Genomic DNA, 19,250 nt, shown 5'->3' with positions numbered 1-19,250 from the left:
AGTAATAAGTGACAGGACAAGAGGAAAGGGGCTCAAGTTGCCCCAGGGGAGGTTGAGGTTGGAGCTGGGGCAGAACTGTTTCCCTGAGAGGGGTGTCAGCCCCTGTGCCAGGCTGCCCAGGGAGCTGGGGGAGTGCCCAGCCCTGGAGGGATCCCAAAGCTGAGGTGCTGAGGGCCGTGGGTTAGTGGTGGGGTGGGCAGCGTGAGGGCAGGGCTTGGGTTTAAAGGTTTTTTCCAACCAAAATGACTCTCTGATTCTATGAGTTTGACCCATTCTGAATCAGAGCTGTCACAGTTTTACTCTTCACACTACCAGAGGTTACACAGAAATAAAAGGCTTCTTTCTACTGCTGCTTTGAGAGCCCAGGGTCAGCCCAGCAGTTTAAAACAGGAATGTGGTTAGCTAAAACCCTCCTTTAAAAAACAAAATGCTGCCTTTTGCCTCTCTTCCACCATCCACACCCACTCCAAGCACCCAGCCTGCTGCCACCCAAACCCCTCTGCCTGATCCTCAGCAGACAAGCTTCCTGCTTTGTGCAGCAGCATCAGGTTATCTCCAGGAGCCTGCAGACAAGGCTGGAAAAGCCTTTTTTTTTTTACAGCAAGAGCTGTAATAGACTAAAGGGACAGGAGAGCTGGGATGTAGGGGCCAGGGAGCAGCAGGGTTTCTATGGGGGACACGGGGCTGAGTGATGCTATGCCCAGCAGTGCCATGCACCAGAGCTCAGTCCAGGCACTTTGGAGCCCACAGAAAACAGAACGAGAGAGAGTTGTTTACTTAGACAGGAAAAAAGAGTGAAAGGAAATAGGCCTGTCAAAAAAGGGTCTGTCAAAAATGGGTCTGTCCTCAAGCCACAGCAAACCATCTCTATTTCTGCACTTGGCCACTGCAGCAAAACATCTCTGCCTGAAAAGATGAAACGGTTTGTTGTGGCCTCAGGCCGTGTTGGAGACCAAGAATTTGAGAGGGATGAAGTCTGAGTGGGAAGCAGCAGAGCTGGGCACAAGTTGGGTAAAGGGAGTGGAGAAGTTTCCTCCATCTCACTCCTCCCTCCCCAGGGCTGACGGAAGCGGGTTAGTGATGAGCACAACACAGGAGAGACAGGGCAGGGAGCCTGCCCAGCATCAGGATGGAGGCCAGCAGGTACCAGATCTACTCCAGCTTTGTTGAGAGAAGGATGTTTACTGCCCGGGTGTGTGGCTGAGGGGCCTCTCCAGCTCATGTCTCAGTGAGGACGTACCGGAGAATCCCGTTGACCACATCCAGCGTCTCGTCGCTCTCCAGCACGATGTCGTAGGCATCCAGGTACTTCCCCCTCCGCTCTTCCACCTGCAGTGTGGCCATGGGGATGGGGTGGGGAGGAGAGGGCCACAGAGAGAGGAGAGGACTGTAAACAACACCAGCTGAGAGTGAAGATGCTGTACCCACAGCCTCTCTGATCACAGAATCATTTTGGTTGGAAAAGCCCTTGAAGCTCCTGCAGTCCCAGCCCTGCCCTCACCCTGCCCAGCCCACCACTGACCCACAGCCCTCAGCACCTCAGCCCCACGGCTTTGGGATCCCTCCAGGGCTGGGCACTCCCCCAGCTCCATGGGCAGCCTGGTACAGGGCCTGACACCCCTCTCAGGGAAACAGTTCTGCCCCAGCTCCAATCTCAACCTCCCCTGCGGCAACTTGAGCCTGTTTCCTCTTGTCCTATCATCTGTTACTAGGGAGAAGAGATGCTATGGAAAAGAGAGGTCAATAACCACCCTGGCAATGCCCCAGGTCCATCAGGAGCTCAGTACGTATCCCCCAGCTCCCTCCACACAACCCATGGGAGATCATATGAATCTCTTACACCCCTCAAATCACTCAGGCAGCCACCTGCCTCTCTCTGCTGTCCCTCAGGCTTTTCCCCTGGGGAAGGCTGGCAGGGAAGTGAGACAATTGCTTCTCACACCCACCTTGTCGTTGAGAAAGCCGATCTTGAGGATGTTCTCCACGCTGGGAACCCCATCTGCCATCGTCAGGTCACCCATGGAGTCTCCCAGCAAGATGATGCTCGTCCTCGTGCTCAGCTGCTGGAAATACTCTGTTCCTTGCAGGACACTGTTGTTCTTGTTGTAGGTGTGGATGAGAGGTCCCTTGAAACGAGTCAGGACTCCCTGTGCAGACAGGACAGACAGACAGACTGATCCCACAGCGATCCCTCTGCTGTGATGCAGCCTCAGTGCTCTTTCTGGGATAGGAAAAGAGGGGCGATGCTCATGGAGCACCAGCTCTCATCTTGGAGACATCCCCAAGGAGTCTGGAAACCCAGCAGCCACGAAATGCCTGGGGACAGTCCCCAGGAGTCCCCCTGGGGCCAACACCTCCCAGGTGGGGAGAACACACCCAAAGGATGGAGGTGCCAGAGGGCTTGGTTGGGGCTCTGAGTTGCTCTGGAGCTGGTCAGAGGCCACTGAAAGCTGCAGTGAGGGGATGCCTGAGGCAGAGCAAGGCCCTTGCAGAAGGCAGGGCTGTCACACTGTCCCATGCTCGCTGAGGACTGCCTGTCCCAACACAGCACCCGTGGGAACAGAGGGCTTCATTGTGAGAGACGTGCAATTTTCTAGTGTGCATTGGGACTTTTCAGGCTTTAGTACATCAACAAAAGCCTCCCAAACTGCTATAAAAGACATCTGGCCTTCAGATCAGGAGAAACCTCTGCAGTCAGTTAACTCCATCCTCACTCAGCCCCAGGAAGGAGCACACAGTGAGACACAGAGGCAGCAGTGCCCCTTCTGCCACCACAAAACCAGTTTGAAAAGTGAGGAGCCCCCGAGACCATGAGCAGATGCTCAGTTGCTCTTGTAATCTGTCAGCCCACCTCCTCTGTCCTCTGCTCGCTCTCACTGCTGATCCAGCTCCTGCTGAGGGCAGAGGAACCTCCAACACCCCCCAGGGCTGATGTTCAGAGAACTGCTATGGTGGCAGCAGGTTGCAGTCCCTGCAGGCAGATGGGATGGGAGGGCATGACCAACCTTCAGAGCCCTCCCGTGACCCAGCAAAGGGGCAATTCCATCTGCAGGGATCAAATACTTTGGGAAAGGTTACCAGGCAGCTGGTAACTCATGACACCACACATCCATGATGCAGAAACTCACCTTATCATCAAAGTCCATGTAGTTGGACACCACGTTGACGTTTGAGTGGAAGACATTGGCCTGACGGATGATCTCCTCAAGGATGTCACCAACTCCAGCAGAGAAGATGAACAGGGGGACGTTGTACTTATGCAGCTGATCAAAGAATTCATTGAACCCGTCCCTAGAGCAGAAATGCCTGTTACAGAGTGTTGCATTACCCCCTCCCAGCTGGCAGAGAGGTGACTGCTGTACCCTCAGCCCAGCTACAAGGCTCCTCTTTCTGCCTGGGCCTTCCCAAACAGAAATACACACGTCAGCTCTGCAAAAAGCAGGAGGTTTTTGTGGCACCAGGGTTTCTGTGGTGGTCACTGTGCAAGGGGTGTGCAGCAGAAGCCCAGATCTCTCCTGGGAGCAGGGACCTGAGCAGGGAGCTGCACAGGAACACGCAGCACAAGAGCAGTTTGCACATCATCTCCAGGAGAGCAGGTGCTGCCAACTCACTCAGAAACCTGGTGTAACAGACCAGACTAGCTGTGAGGATGATCAGACAGTCTCAGCCTGCCAGGACACCATTTCTGTGCAGAAAGCGAACTTGGGCTCATAAAAACACAGACAGACGGCACCATCTCCTCTCTGTGACTGGCAGCTCACTCCAACTAAGGCTCCCTGAGCTGGTTTTAGGACCACTGCTGCCAAGGCCAACTCCAGCAGTAAGTTCTCATGCAATACCCTTGTACTGTGGGTGAAACTTGATGCTGAGCCAAGGGCCTGGATAAGGCCCAGCAGTTGCAGTGAAATTCTCTCCTGGAAGAAGGGAGCTACATGCTGCTCTCCTACCCAGCCCTGCAAACAGAGAGCTCTGCCCATCACCCACCCCCTCAGCCTCTCCTTGCCAAGACTCAAGGGAGAAGGAAGGAGTCAGCAGTGAGCAGCCAGGCAGTGAGTTCAGGCTGCTGCTCTTGGCACTGACTTTTAGCTCTTTGTATTAGAGCTCAGCCCCAGGAAGGAAGGCAGATTTGCATCTGCAGCATGCCCAGGTCAGGGTGAACACAAGGAGACCTCTTGCAGTGGCAGGAGACAAACCCTGAGCCCATACCTCAGCATCACATCTGATTCTCTGACGATCTGGGCTATGTCGCCCTTCTGGATCCTCTGCTGTGACAGCAGCTCGTGGGCCCTGGTCCACCTAGGGAAAGGCAGCAGAGTGAGCTTCACACAGAATCACATAACCTTACAGGTTGGAAGGGACCTTACAAGATCATCCAAGTCCAACCTAGGCAGCAACCTTAAGGCAGTCAGAAAAACACCAACTAAAACTTCCCAGGACTGCCACTGAGTCTAGAGGCAGTTCAAGCCTTGTGGTTTATAGTCCTCAGGCAAGAAATTGCCAGGACAAGGTGAAGCTCATCACAGAGAAACACTCACCACTCCACCATGAGGGGACATTTCTCTTCCAGGGTCCGGTTGGGATCGATTTCAATGGGATAGTAATGGTGCAGCAGATCTTTCAGCTGGAGGGTCGTACAGATAAAGAAGGGAGTGAGCATCATTTCTAAAGAGGCTGTAAACAACAACAAAAGCACTTCTAAATTCCTCCAAAGCATCACACTTTCCTAATGGGAAACAGAACCAAAACTGTTTTCACTAAACAACTGCACTCTGGGCAAATGTGGAGCTGTGGGGAGGAAGCATTAACCCTCTAGCAGCCTGGCTGACTCTCGCCTTGCTGCAAATGTTGCACGTGCAGATGCACACACACACGACTCTTCCTCCTCTTACCATACCAAAAATGTGCACAGCTGAGCATGCAAATTAGATTTCCCTTTTTAACTTCTTCTTCTATGTCCTCTGGCTGAAATGCAGCCTGGACACTTGCCCCATTCTCTGCTCTGGAAGCGAGGTGCAGCTTGGAGAGCTGTCACAAGAGCCAGTACAACCTCCTGACGATGGTGATAGGGATGAAAAACAGAGCCAAGCAGCAGTGCCTTACAGATCAGCACCTACCTTCTTCTTCCCATCCTCACTGATAACACGACTGTTATCAAGGATATCTGTAAAAGACAATAAAATGCCACTGTTGTAGCCCAGAAACGTGAAAAGGCTTTCTAAAAGGCAGCTCTCCAGTGCCAGCCCTTCCCAAAAATGAGCCGTGTGTGGCACATTGACCCAAGCACAGCCTTGCTGTGGGGTCTCAACACAGCAGTTGAGAGTTCAGCTCCCACTGAACCTGCAGCAGGACACTGCTCGGCTGGGAAAGAGCAGCACCAATGCTGGCAAGCTGCAGGATGAATGCATTAGAAGAGGCAGCAAGAGCAGGAGAGAGTTTCTGCAATGAGTTATGGGCTGCCTGGGGGTCAGCAGCTGCTGCTGCAAGTAGCCAAGGCCCTGAGCTGCACTGGGAGAACAGGAGGAAATGGTCAGGCTTGGCAAAGGAGGAAGGCAGGGGATAACAGGAGCCACAGAGCCTGAGAACACAAACACAGAAAGCAAATGGAATTAGCACCAGTCCAAACAACAGCTTCAACTCACTGTGTGAAGTGGGGCAGCGCCTGCCGTTGCACCCAAACCTGCTCAGCGTCATGTCGAAGTCAGAAATGACCTGGAAGGGGAGACAATACCAAATCTGTGCATGACCCACAGGGGCTGTGCCTTCGCTGTGGCTGGCCAAGGGTGCTGCCAGCTTGCAAGGATGCAAATCCAGCCCTGGCAGGTCCCATCTGAGCGTGCAGACTCGCAGCAACGGGTGCTGATGCTCCTGCCAGCCGTGAAGCAGATGTCTGCATCTGAGACAGCCAGCACCCCTCCCACCCCACCACTCTTATCAGCACCAAATGGCTTAATCCTGCTGACTTACTGCTGTGGGTGGAGGGGGCGGAGGGGAGTGTCTGGGGATTGGCTCATATTTATAGCTTGCATAACAGGGAAGAAAGAGCCCCATCCACGGACAGCTCGTTAGCCAGGGCCTTGGCAAGAAGAATAGCCCCCTCCTCCCTCTTGTCTTGTCTGGGGTTTCTCCCTCTCCACCCGCAAAAGATGTAAGAAGGTGCTTCCTTGCACGTGGCTGGGAGGGCTGAGGAAGCGACGGCAGCTGAAGACAAGGACAGAAGGTGAGAGCAACTCATCAGCAGCTCTCAGCCGGGCCAGACCCATCACAGAGGAGCCAGAAAGGGCCAGTACCTGCAGCTTGTTCATCCCCTGCTCCTTGATGGACCGGATTATCCCCATCACGCGCTCCGGCTGTTGTATCCGGACTGTGGCTTTCTCCAGCTCAGGCACCTACAGGCAAAAGCCCCCTTCGTTCAGCGACACTCCCAACGGACACCGTCCCTGGGGACCGACGCCCTCCAGCTCCCGCTGCACCCTCTCCGGGATGGAGAGGGATGCTCGCGTTCTCCTCCTCCCCCTAACCCACCGACCCTCCCTCCAGCCCTGCCCTCCAAGGGTCCTCTCTCCTTCGGCGCCAGCCTTTGCCTCCCCCCCCGCCCGCTTCTCCCGCCACCCTGCACCTTAGAACCGCCGGGCCTGGCTCCCGGCGCCCGACCCCAGCCCCACAGGCCCCGCTCTCACCATCTCGCTCCGTTCTGCGCCGCGCCGGGGCCGCGCAGCCGCGAGGAGGAGCCGGCGCGGGGGCGGCGCCGCGGCCGTTGCAGCTGCCGGGGCCGGAGCGATGCCGCAGGGGGGTGCGGGACGCCCCCCGGGGCCGGAGCGATGCCGCAGGGGGGTGCCGGACGCTCCCCGGGGCCGGAGCGATGCCGCAGGGAGGTGCCGGACGCCCCCCGGGGCCGGAGCGATGCCGCAGGGGGGTGCGGGACGCTCCCCGGGGCCGGAGCGATGCCGCAGGGGGGTGCCGGACGCTCCCCGGGGCCGGAGCGATGCCGCAGGGGGGTGCCGGACGCCCCCCGGGGCCGGAGCGATGCCGCAGGGGGGTGCGGGACGCCCCCCGGGGCCGGAGCGATGCCGCAGGGGGGTGCCGGACGCCCCCCGGGGCCGGAGCGATGCCGCAGGGGGGTGCCGGACGCCCCCCGGGGCCGGAGCGATGCCGCAGGGGGGTGCGGGACGCCCCCCGGGGCCGGAGCGATGCCGCAGGGGGGTGCCGGACGCTCCCCGGGGCCGGAGCGATGCCGCAGGGAGGTGCCGGACGCCCCCCGGGGCCGGAGCGATGCCGCAGGGGGGTGCGGGACGCCCCCCGGGGCCGGAGCGATGCCGCAGGGGGGTGCCGGACGCCCCCCGGGGCCGGAGCGATGCCGCAGGGGGGTGCGGGACGCTCCCCGGGGCCGGAGCGATGCCGCAGGGGGGTGCCGGACGCTCCCCGGGGCCGGAGCGATGCCGCAGGGGGGTGCCGGACGCCCCCCGGAGCCGGAGCGATGCCGCAGGGAGGTGCCGGACGCCCCCCGGGGCCGGAGCGATGCCGCAGGGGGGTGCGGGACGCTCCCCGGACCGCAGCGGGAGTGCTCGGAGGGTGCCGGACGCTCCCCGGAGCCCGAGCGGGAGTGCTCGGAGGGTGCCCGGGGCTGCCCGCTCCGCCCCTTGTCCGAAACCGCCGTTGCGTTTCCTCTGCAACACGCCCCGAGGCGGGAAGGCGAAAGAGAAAGGAGAGGCGAAGGGTTAAATGGTAAAGGTCGGTGTTTTTCCCCCCTCGCACGGCCTCGAGAGTCACCGCAAAAACTCGCTTAGCTTAAAAAAAAAAAAAAACCCAAACAACTCCACACGAACACGGATGTGAAAAAGATGCCCCAAGTGTTTTCCCGCAGTGAGACCCTCACGGAGGTGCTCCCCGGCACACGTGTGAGCTACAGACAGCCAAAGCGCAGAGGAAAAGCAGCTGGCCGTGAGCCAAGCCAGAGAGGAGTCGGGACAGGGCTGCCCGTCCCCGAACTCTGCTTCCTCCATCCCTCCACATCGGCAGCAGACGTGGCAGTGACAGAGCACTCGTGGGTTCATCACTGACATCTCAGTTTCCTCTGGAGTGAGCTAGTACGAGGGCAGTCAGTGCTCACCATTTGTTGAGCTTTATATCAAGGCTAAACACTATCTGAATGCTGCAGAGGAATCAAAAGGCTGGTTTGGCTCAGAGCAGCCATTGGCAACATATAGATCCAGAGCCCAGCATCCTTTGGCTGGGGTTGGCAAGTGCCAGGACTCTGCTGCCTGCCCATCCAAGCTGGTTACTGCTGCAGTGGTAACCGGCCCCAGCTGCCCCCCTGCCCCTTTATGAAGTGTCTCCATAGCAACCAGGCAATGCAAAAGCACTCTGAAGAATCCCTGTAGCACCTCAGGGAGAAACACGTCCCAGCACACCTCAGGCTTCAAGGTGGGCATGCCTTGGTGCTCACCAGGTATCTACCCTCAGACATGGAGAGGAAGATGAGTGGTATGGCTTGCAACATTTTCAATGAGCTTCGCCTGGAAAAGAAACTCTGTGATGTGATCATCACTGTGGACGGTGTTGAGTTCAGTGCTCACAAGAACATCCTTTGCACCTGCAGTGCCTATTTCAGGTGAGTGCCTGAAACAAGAGGGTTTAGGGACAAGCAGTATTTCGTAGCCTGGCTCATGCTGCCTTAGTGCGTCTCCAGTGCTCACACCTGCACTAAAACTCCCATCCAGCAGTTCCCCATACTCCTGGAACTGGGCTGGGCACCAGAATCAATCCACAGCCTAGAACAGCAGTCCTGGAAAGTGGTGTCTGACGAGACCTCAGATGTGGTGCAGGGCTGAGAGCACAGCCAGCCTGGCTAACTGGCCATGAGGCAGCAGGTTTTCCATCCCCATGCACCATTACTCTCTGGTATTCTTGTTGAAGCACTCTTACTGCTCTCTGTCCACAGCCAGAGGCTGTGACTCCTTTTTAAAACAATCAGCTAGTAAAACATTAATTAATACCCAGTGTGGCCTCCTGCCCTGGCTCCTGCCAGTGCCCAAATTGGTGCCTGGGGAAAGCAACAGGGCAATGGGGTCAGGGTTTAACACAGGCAAAGCTGGTTTTTCCTCCAGCACTGCTTTGGGGCTTTTTCTTTCAGGTCGTTGTTTACCAGCAGCTGGAATAACTCAGAGAAGGAAGTGTATAAAATCCCTGGTGTTTCACCCGAAATGATGAAGCTCATTATTGAGTATGCCTACAACAGGTCAGTGCTGGTCACTGAGGACAACGTCCAAAGTTTGCTAACTGCTGCAGACCAGTTCAATGTCACTGGCCTCGTCAGGCTGTGCTGCAGCTTCTTAAAATCCCAGCTCTGCTTGCAAAACTGCATTGGCATCTTCCGACTCACAAGTTACTACTACCTTCCTGAGCTGCAAGAAGCAGCCTTTATGTTCATCCTCTATCACTTTGAGGACGTAGCCAAGGAGTCTCCAGAGTTTGTAGATCTCTCCATCAGCGACCTCGAGCGCATCATTGAGCAGGATGAGCTCAACGTGATACACGAGGAGACCGTGTTCAAAGCTGTCGTGAAGTGGATTTCTCACGACCCACAGAACAGGAAGCAGCACATCGCAGTCTTGCTGAGCAAGGTCAGTGCTCTGCTCTGCAGAGCCAGGCATGAGGCAGCTGAGCCAGAGCTGCTTGGCTTTGCTTCTAAGACTGTGGGGAATTGTAGCCTCCTAACAAAGACTAAGGAGCTTTCAGACCATTAGGCTAGTGCTCTGCTGGGGCACGGGCTAAAGATCCTGCACTGGAGGCTGGGGCAAACCTTTTAAGTGCACATTTCCTCATGTTTAGAGCTTTAATTATTCCTCACATCCAGGAAGGCCCCATGTTCACCTGGGACAAGGTTATCTCTACAAAGTTTATGAGCAGCTGCCTGGGCAAGCTATACTAGGCACAGAGCGGGTGTTAGAGCCAGTTCAGTCCATGCCAAGGCAGTGGCAGGCTCCCTGCCATGAAATCAAGTGCACACCTCTTTCTGGACTAGCTAAAGACTATGTATTTAATTCTCTGGTTCTCTAATAAGCTTTAGACAACTCTGTAGCCTGAAAGCAAAGCCACCCAGCACTGAGGCGATCCACACAGGGTGCCAAGGTGTAAACCGTCTGTGTTAATATCCTAACCTTCCCTGTTTGCCTTTCTCAGGTTCGACTGGTTCTGGTAAATGAAGAGAACTTCATGAAAAACATCAAAAAGCACAATTACGTGCAGGGCAATGAGGAGTGCAAAGCTCTCATCATCAGCACACTAACCTGTATGTACAATCTGAACGGGCAAGGCACACCCTGCTCCAAATCTGCCAGCTTGCTCAGCCGGCGCCGACTGCCCTTTGCCGTCCTCTTTGCCATCGGGGGCTGGAGCGAAGGGAGCCCGATCAACACCATCGAGACGTACGACACCCGCGCAGACAACTGGATGACCCTCACGGATATGGGAGAAGATCCCGTCGCCTATCATGGGGCGGCTTATTTAAAAGGCTTCATCTACATCATCGGAGGATTTGACAGCATGGATTATTTCAACAACGTCAAGCGGTTCAACCTGCTTCACAAAACGTGGCAGCAAGTCGCCCCCATGCACGCCCGGCGCTGCTACATCAGCGTGGCCGTGCTCGACGGCTTCATCTACGCCATGGGAGGGTTTGACGGGCACGTGCGCCTCAACACGGCCGAGAAGTACGAGCCAGAGACCAACCAGTGGACGCTGATTGCCCCCATGCACGAGCAGAGGAGTGATGCCAGCGCCACTGCGCTCAACGGCAAGGTGAATGCACCCTGAGGTCACTGGAAGCTGGAGGGCAAGCAAGGCTGAAGGGCACTGAGCAGGAACCAAACAAACTCTGGTGTGCAAGGGCCTGGGCTTTCATACCGCACACAGTGAGGGAGGGACTTTCACAGAGCTCAGTCTCTTACTGCGTTATGTGCCTGATGGAATCCCACAGTAGGATGGTGGGGGTTGGAAGGGTCCTTCAGAGCTCATCCAGCCCAACCCCCCTGCTAAAGCCCCCTCAGTCAGGGGGCACAGGAATGTGTCCAGGCAGGTTAGGAAGAAGGAGCCTCCACACCCTCCCTGGGCAGCTTGGGCCAGGGCTCTCTCACCTCAGCACCAAAAAAGCTTCTCTTTGTGTTTCAGTGGAACTTTTTGTGTTCAAGCTTTTGTCCATCACCCCTTGTCCTGTCACTGGACACTACAGAAAAACGGGTCACCCCATCCTCCTGACACCCACCCTTTAGGCACCTGTGCTGATGAGTTCCCCCTTCAGCTTTCTCTTCCTAGGCTGAACAACCCCAGGGCCCACAGCCTTTCCTCAGCAGGAACATGCTCCAGTGCCCTGATCATCTTGCTGGCCCTGTGCTGGCTTCTCTCCAGCAGTTCCCTGTCCCTTTGGAGCTGGGGAGCCCAGAACCTCTGTCAGCCTACTGGCCTCACAACAAACAGCTACAACTCTGAGCTTGTCATCTAGATAGAAAAGAGGAGCTATGTGAGCAGGAAAGGTGTCAAATGCTGCCTTTAATGTGATGAAGCATTTAAAATAAAGAGGAAGAAAGCTCACATCAACCTTATTAATAAAATCCTGGAGCTACAGAGGCAAATCTAAGAGGCAGCAACTGCCTGGTGTAGCAGAGACACAGGCAGCAGTGCCAAAACTCCTCACAGCTGCTCACCACCACGAGCTCACTTTCTACCAGACAGCGAAACACAGTGCCTATCTGCTTCATGCAGTTCAGGAAACATAGGGCCTAGTCTTCCTGTCCTGCATCACTCAGTGCACTTGTGCTTCAAATCCAGGACAGGACCGTTCCCATTAAAAACAAAACACTCCCCCTCCCACACCCCCAAAATCCAGCCCCACCACACACGTGTAATTGCTCTGCTCACTCTTCCTCTCTTGCCAACAGGTGTATATCTGTGGCGGGTTCAACGGACATGAGTGTTTGATGACAGCTGAGGCTTACAACCCCATGACCAGACAGTGGTCCCTTATAACCTCGATGAGAAGCAGACGGAGTGGAGTGGGAGTGATCGCGTACAGAGGCAAAGTGTATGCGGTAAGAGCACACTGCCAAACACCCACCACTCGTGCTACTCAGTTTTGCTCACCTCCATGCCCTCAGTTTTCAGGTTGGACGTTTGCTTGTTGAGATTTAAAGCCAGAATGCTCAATACACCTCCATAGAATTGGTTTGGTTCGAAAAGATCTTTGAGATCAAGTCCCAGCCCTGCCCAGCCCACCACTAGCCCCTGGCCCTCAGCACCTCAGCTCCATGGCTTTGGGATCCCTCCAGGGCTGGGCACTCCCCCAGCTCCCTGGGCAGCCTGGCACAGGGGCTGGCACCCCTCTCAGGGGAACAGTTCTGCCACAGCTCCAATCTCAACCTCCCCTGGGGCAACTTGAGCCCATTTCCTCAATATTATCACCTGCACATTTCTTGCTGTGAAAGAAGTGTGGGCAATTTTTAATCAGCTGCAGCAATGACTTGCTGCCAACAGCATCAGCAGCACAGAACACCTGCTTGGTCCTGTTTACCCTGCCCATGTACTGCACTTGCACTGTAGAAATGTAAAATCTGACCGTTGCTCAGGATACTTTTAGCAGTTCCAGAAAGAACAAGGGAGCAAGCTGCAAGATGCCACACATGGTGTTTTGAGATCCCATGCTCAGCAATGCTCGAACTGAAGCCAGCCAGGCAGGACCAGTCACCACCTTACCATGCACGAAGCCTGAGGAAAGACCACGTTCTTGTCCCTTTGTCACTCCCAGGTCGGAGGGTTTGACGGCAGCAGACGGCTTTGGAGCGCGGAAGCTTACAGCCCCGATTCCAACACGTGGAACGATATCCCTCACATGTTCAGCCCTCGCAGCAACTTCGGCATCGAAGCGGTGGATGACATTTTGTTTGTGGCTGGTGGCTTTAATGGCTTTTCCACTACGTTGACTGTGGAGTGTTACTACGACAGGACCAACGAGTGGTACGAGATTCAGGACATGAGCATAAACCGCAGTGCTCTGAGCTGCTGCGTGGTGCCAGGTCTGCCTAATGTCAGGGACTACGTCAGCAAACGAGACACCTTCATGGAGAACTCTCCCAAGGAAATCTGTTTGAGCCTTTCAACACGTAGCCTGTCTGAATAAACGGCTCCACTTAGCTGAAGTGGTCTTCTGAGCAGCAAGTGCGTGTATCCAGTTGTTCTATAAAGCAATTGATTCAGACCAAAAGAATGGTTAGTATTTGAAACTTTCACTCTGTGGCACTGCAAAACACGAGCGTCAGCCACAGCCTACGCAGCAGCTTAGAAAACAGAAGGTACAACAGAATACTAGAGAAATAAAAGGTTTATTTTCATCAATTCAATCCTTACAATAGACTTTAGTACAGTGTATTTAAGGTGAAGAACATTCCAGTAGGGTTTGTTTTAAATGTCCTATACACACGTACTACTTTACCTTACTGGGAGTTAAGGACAGGCGTGCTGCTTCCCCAAAGCAATCTGCTGAAGGCTACATTACTATTGACAGGAGAGTGCAGCTGCTGTGATCCACAGAGACATGGACCTACGAGGAGTATCTATTAGTGGTCTTCAAGCACCTCGTTAGTTCCATGCTTTACATTCATATTAGTAACAGGGTTACATCCTCAGCACCTGTTTTGTCAGACTTCCACTTTAGGTCTCGAGCCAATTGTTCTGACTTTAACACTTACTGCAGTGGAGAAAATTCATATTGAAACAGGAGAGCAGAACGCTTGGTGTAGATATAACGCATGCTAAAAAGATGGCACGGTCTCTTTTGACTTCTGGAGTGGTACCCTACCATGTGCAAAAGAGTTAAAAGACACACAGAAACTAAACATACTAACAAGAGTATTCAGGCAGCTAGAAAATAGTATTGTACACATATGGCACCAAGAAATGACTACAGCGACCGCTGAGCGCCAGGCAGGATGCGTCCTATTCCACTAACAGAAAGACAGGACAGGAAACATGCACTTTGTGGCAGGTATTCAGTACAGGTACAGCGGTGTGATTGTCATCAGGAGGAGGAAAAACCTCCACCTGATGTTCCCTTACCTTAGGAAGGCCAGAAGTCAGCCTTCCAACACTTACTGAGCACACACTAGGATCTTACTGACAATTCACCAGCCACTGTAAACATGCTGAAAAGAACTCCCAGGATTTTGTTTATGGGATTTTTATAAACACTCAGCAAGCTGTGGCAGTCAAGGGCCACGAGGAATTTGATATGCATTTCACAGGTTAGTGGGCTAAACTACAGCCAGAGTCAACATTGCAATTCTTCTAAACACCTACATGTGTCATACTATGGATAGTTAAGACTCGTCAGTTACAAACCATGTGCAATGCAATTGGTCCACTTAAAACCTCAAGGCTCAAAAAACCCCAAAGTAACTACTTAAACACTCCACAGAACTGGCATAACAAAAGAGCAGTGCCCATCAGTCCCCATGCAAACAGCATATGGAGACACAGTGCATACCACACTGGCTGGCATTCCCAAGTTAAGCTGGCCAGACAACACACGCCTCTGACGTTGTTGTGGTGTGGAATGTCTTTAGTAAACTACAGAGCTTGTATAGCAGAAGTTCTCATGGTAAGTACAGGATCAATTCTGCTTAGGAAGACTGCAATAAGTTTGTTCTCGTGTCTAACTTTGCTACATGCTGCCACACGTTAAGCTATTTAGTTCATGTTCCAACTGGAATAATCATCTTGGTGTTTCTCCCTACAAACTGTCCCTATTTGCTGACAGGCTACAAGAGGGCTCTGACAGAGCTGTGGTGGTACTATTGCCCTTAACTGCCCAGTAAATCCCTATAGCAAAGTCAGAGGGATGGAGGATGCAAAATCTTCTCAGCTGCCTCTGGTGAAGTATCTTAAAATCAGCTCCCACAAGTCTAAACTGTATCAACAGATTTAGTACTAAAGCTGTGAGGCATTTTCACACTTCTACTCCCAAACTCTGCTGTAGTGATGCTTACTCTGCTCCAGCCAAGTCTGCAAGGGTTCATGGGCCAAACTCCACTAACAAACCTCTCACTTACAGGCCTGCATGAGCCTGTTTGGTAACAGTCACTTCTGAACATCAGCCTTAAACCTGAACAAGATCACCCACTTCCTCTCTTGCATTGGGCCAACATCATACAATTTAATCTGCCCTTGCACAGCAATCCAACAGGCAAACAGAATACAAATTGAGACTAAGCTGTTAAGAGTTTCAAGGTTTGTTTGTCAATAGTGGGGTTTGTGTTGTTTTAAAACAAGGCTATATTCTTCTGTTACAAAAAGACAAGTTACTGATACAAAAAGCGGCAAGTGAACTGCAAAGTGGAGCATTAAGCAACATACACATCAGAGAAACCTTTATACACTACATGGTTGAAAGACTTACCCAGTGTTTCAGATATGATCTAGGTTGCCTGCTGAATTAGAAAATGAGAAGTATCAGCTCAGAAAGCTAAACAATTAAAAAAAGTCAAACCACAACAAAACAAAAACTCCAAACTGTTGAGAAGTTCTTTTGCAAAGAAGTTGCCCATATCAAGAACACCAGCAAACTATCACATTAACCCAAGATAGTAAACAGATTCTCCAACATTTATCTGTGTAAGTTGTGGAACACCCTGGTTACTCCTCCCTTTCCCTTCCCTAAGATCCTGAGTTAGGCTGCACATGAAAAACTGGAACATTCAAATGAAGGGAAGGATGGGGAAGAAAAGGAGGTACTCAAATCTGTTCATAACCTAAACCCTGCTGGAGTAACAGGGAGGAGGAGTGTGTGGCAAGACAGTGAACTGAGTGGCAATGATACTCCAAAGGAAAGATTCCACATTCTGTTCCTTGGGAGCATAGCAGGAAGCAAACCAAAGCCAACTGGGGCATTGGTCTGTGTAAAACCACCTCAAAACACCAAAAAGCATTTAAATTAGCTTAAATTGTACCTTAGGTGGGGAAATTCAAATGCTTTGAGACCCTGAAACATCAGCTATCTCCTTTCAGGAGGAATACACCAAGTGCTGAATTGTTAAGGAGCGCTGCAGCACAGCTACTAGAAGTTTCTCAGGAAAGCACACCCAAGGCAAAGGGTACTGATTGTCAAAGTCAGGTTGGAAACAGGCTTGTGGGGGTTGTTCTCATCACTTTTTCACTAGAATTAAAACATGTGCAATATTTGGGAAAGGGTCTACAAGTCAGGTTTCAACCTATTACTGAGAAATAATCTCGTTCTTACTAATCCACACTGCCAGAAGTGAACAGTCACTGTTGGTGGGTGGCTACTTTGCTGGTTTTCACTCCTTTCATCAGGCTGGTTGCTGACCCAAGTTTCTAATGAAGCTGCTGATGACAAACTCAGAGAATCTTCTGACACAACTGAAAAAAAATCTGCTACCTCAAGTTCTCTGTCTTAGCAAGTGTCTTGTGTTCCTCCAGCCATCCGTTTATAAACGGACTCTGCAGCCTCTCTACAACACACAGATACAAAATATTTAATACACATAGAAACATCCTGAAGTCACTTTATAAGGAAAGATTGTGCTTTTCATATACAGGTACAACTATTGCACTCGCCTCCAACTTGGGAAAGCTAAGTACACTAACACCAATAACATGTGGAGTTTAGTCACTGAGGAGGAGAGGACCAAAGGAATGTCAATCTATTAAGTGCAAATAAAACGGGTGCTGTCGAGCACACACAAATGTAACCACTAAATTATTAAGATAGAGACCTTTGATTTTCATAATAGAGCTGTTAGAGAGTAACTCTACAGAACCCCATGAAAGCAAAGATCTGAAGAGAGAAGTAACATTTCTCGGCCCATTTCAGGATACAGTTCTTCCGTGGGCACCATGAAATAATACTGTCAGACTCACACAGTTTCTCGATTCCCATCCACCCTCGACTTCTGACCATCTTAAATACCTAAAACCCGCTGTTTTTATGCACTGAATCCAAACCACGCCCTTGTGTCTTATAAAGACATATCGAGCCTAAGGAAGTGGTTTAGCACTTTGCCTCCTAGATTCACGAGGCATTTCAGAAGCTCAGCACTCGATCTGCGAGCGCGGCATTCTCCGTAAGCTCAGGGAGTGTCGGTGTATTTCCTGCATCTGCCTTTCTTGCATTTGCCTTATTCTATCTTTCTGCCACATCAAGTTTTGTGGCATGGGGTATCTTTGCGTTCCCTGCAAGCACCTGAAAGGAATTCTCACGTGGCAGGCTGTGGCCCTGCAGCGAGGCTGAGGCATAGGAGGCAAAAGCATCCAGCGCTTCCTCTCAGCACAGTAACGATAGGCCTCTTTCCTGTACTGCTTGTCTATATCATCGCTGTTCTTCCACCCCCCAATGATAAAAACATCATCTTTGTAATAACAAATAGCTGCTCCTTCAATGCTAAGCACCTCTGGGGGTAAGCTTTCAAGTATTTCATCCGAGGCCCTGCCAGAGATCTTTACCGTGGCTTCCTCGTTATCTATGGGGTAACTCTTGGGGCAGCACGATGCTGTGTGGTAGAAGTTTGTGTTAGCAACAGACATCTGAAAAGAGCAATAGTTATCGATGAGGGGCAGAGACTCTACGTCCTGCCACTGCCTCGTTTCAGCATCGTATCTGATAATAACTGCCCTCAACCCATCCTCACTGTCACTGTCAACCGGGGTACGAGCAGCAACATAAACAAACCGGTCTTCTACAGAGACAGCTTTGACATCACGAAGAATCTTTGGTGCCGACTCCAGGTTAAGCCATTTGTCGTGCTCAGGATTATAAATGGCCACATCTTTGAAGCCAGGACTGAAATTGCCATGTCCACCAATACTGTACAAGTTCCCTTTAACCTCAGTAAGGCCAAAAGAATGCTTTCTGGTTATCAGATTTGAAACCTGCTCCCAAATATTTCTGTTTGGGTTGTATCTTTCTACAGTCTTGGCAAACCCTGGCTCCATGGAGCCTGCCACATAAACATAAGACTCTGTCACAGCAACAGCGTGCCCATCAAGGTGATTATGTATGTGTGGTAAGTTTACCCACCTATCCTCATCGATGAAATATCCTACGCACTCACTCAAGTAATCTCCTCCCTCCGACACACCACCAATCACCATAATGACGTCCATGTTTTGTCCAAAACGTGGCAACAATGCTACGGGACAAGTGGAATGTTGTAGGTTACCAGACTGTAGGTTCTCAGACCTCAAGGCATGACTCTCCACAGCTTCAGACACTAATTTAACGCAGGCTTCATTGCTTGATACCAGCATTTCAGATTTGACGTGGCGAGTAAGGTAAGTGGGTTTCATCTGGGACAATCGAAGCAGCTTAAAGAGATCTTCAAAGTACTTCTCTCTCTCCTCGGGGTTTTTCTGAACCCACTTCAAAACTGTCTCAAAGAGGATTTCTTCAGAGTCCACCGTGATCTCCGAGTCCGAGAGCCAATCTCTGATGAGGTGAAAGGGCAAAGTGTAGAACTCCTCGTCCTGGATAACTTTGTGGAAGTTTCTCCTGATCATATCCTGAGCTTTGAGGGCCAGCTGATTCAAGGAATACATGTGGGCCAAGCTGTGAACCGCGACGCAGTTGGAGAGGTTGAGCTTCTTCTTCAGAAACTCTCCACAGAACTCTTTTAACCGCGTCAGCAGAAACCTGCAGGACATACGAACGGGGCTGATGCTGCGGCCTGGCGACCAACCGACCCCCGCCTCCCCTGGGCCACACTCACCTGTCCGCCATCTCCAGCACCTCGTGCACGTTGCCAGGGCTAACGCGGATGGTGCCGGTGTACATGAAGCCGATGACGGCCTCCACCGTGTCGGGGTCGGGACCGCTCTCCGAGCTCCACTTCTGCAGCTCCACACGTCCCGAACGCGATTCCGCGAAGTCCCCCGACAGCAGAGGAGTGAAGTACTCGGTGGCGGCGGCCAGGACGGAGCGGTGAGCCCGGTACTCGCGGGCCGCCCCGAGCCGCCCGCCGCCAAACGCCAGAGTGATGTCGCAGAACAGGCCGTGCCGACGCTGCTCGTTCTGCCGCCAAGCCAGGTCGGAGCAGTGAGCCGGACACCCGAACTCCTCCGCTTCAGCCTCCCCATCCACCCCACCGCCTCCACCGCCGCGGGGGAGGCCGCTCTCGGCCTCCAGGGCCGGCGGGCCGGGGCCCGGCTGCGGCTGAGGAGAAGCAGCGGCCGCCGCCATTTTGTCCGACATG

At 52.8% G+C, this 19,250-nt stretch overlaps 3 protein-coding genes across 7 annotated transcripts; 1 reads left to right on the top strand and 2 right to left on the bottom strand.

Moving 5' to 3' along the window:
• Positions 1 to 1,162: 1,162 nt before the first annotated feature.
• Positions 1,163 to 18,138, bottom strand: NT5C3B (5'-nucleotidase, cytosolic IIIB). 2 transcript variants are annotated; one of them, XM_062019414.1, is made up of 9 exons: positions 18,080 to 18,138; positions 6,288 to 6,386; positions 5,640 to 5,709; positions 5,115 to 5,161; positions 4,536 to 4,621; positions 4,207 to 4,296; positions 3,129 to 3,291; positions 1,947 to 2,147; positions 1,163 to 1,329 (listed from the first exon to the last, which is right to left on the bottom strand). In XM_062019414.1, the coding sequence occupies exons 2-9, from the start codon at positions 6,333 to 6,335 to the stop codon at positions 1,219 to 1,221; spliced, it is 816 nt and encodes a 271-aa protein (XP_061875398.1). In that variant the 5' UTR covers positions 6,336 to 6,386; positions 18,080 to 18,138; the 3' UTR covers positions 1,163 to 1,218. The 2 variants fall into 2 exon arrangements, with proteins under 2 accessions (XP_061875398.1, XP_061875397.1); XM_062019413.1 differs by lacking the exon at positions 18,080 to 18,138 and adding an exon at positions 6,678 to 6,723.
• On the top strand, positions 8,043 to 13,168 carry KLHL10 (kelch like family member 10). The gene is made up of 5 exons (XM_010209463.2): positions 8,043 to 8,608; positions 9,131 to 9,620; positions 10,180 to 10,797; positions 11,934 to 12,083; positions 12,797 to 13,168. The coding sequence occupies exons 1-5, from the start codon at positions 8,463 to 8,465 to the stop codon at positions 13,166 to 13,168; spliced, it is 1,776 nt and encodes a 591-aa protein (XP_010207765.1). The 5' UTR covers positions 8,043 to 8,462.
• KLHL11 (kelch like family member 11) lies at positions 13,157 to 19,249 on the bottom strand. 4 transcript variants are annotated; one of them, XR_009820928.1, is made up of 4 exons: positions 18,768 to 19,249; positions 16,283 to 18,691; positions 15,443 to 15,473; positions 13,207 to 13,225 (listed from the first exon to the last, which is right to left on the bottom strand). XR_009820928.1 is itself a non-coding variant. In XM_010209462.2 (2 exons), the coding sequence occupies exons 1-2, from the start codon at positions 19,247 to 19,249 to the stop codon at positions 17,095 to 17,097; spliced, it is 2,079 nt and encodes a 692-aa protein (XP_010207764.2). In that variant the 3' UTR covers positions 13,352 to 17,094. The 4 variants fall into 4 exon arrangements, 1 of the variants encoding a protein (XP_010207764.2); XR_009820927.1 differs by lacking the exon at positions 13,207 to 13,225 and adding an exon at positions 13,556 to 13,588 and having other exon boundaries at positions 15,993 to 18,691; XR_009820926.1 differs by having other exon boundaries at positions 13,157 to 13,225; positions 15,443 to 18,691.
• Position 19,250: the final 1 nt, after the last annotated feature.

The sequence above is a fragment of the Colius striatus genome, chromosome Z (assembly GCF_028858725.1).
Source record: "Colius striatus isolate bColStr4 chromosome Z, bColStr4.1.hap1, whole genome shotgun sequence".
Taxonomy (NCBI): domain Eukaryota; kingdom Metazoa; phylum Chordata; class Aves; order Coliiformes; family Coliidae; genus Colius; species Colius striatus.
Note: the sequence above shows the minus strand (reverse complement) of the source record. Positions and strands in the feature narration are given on the sequence as shown.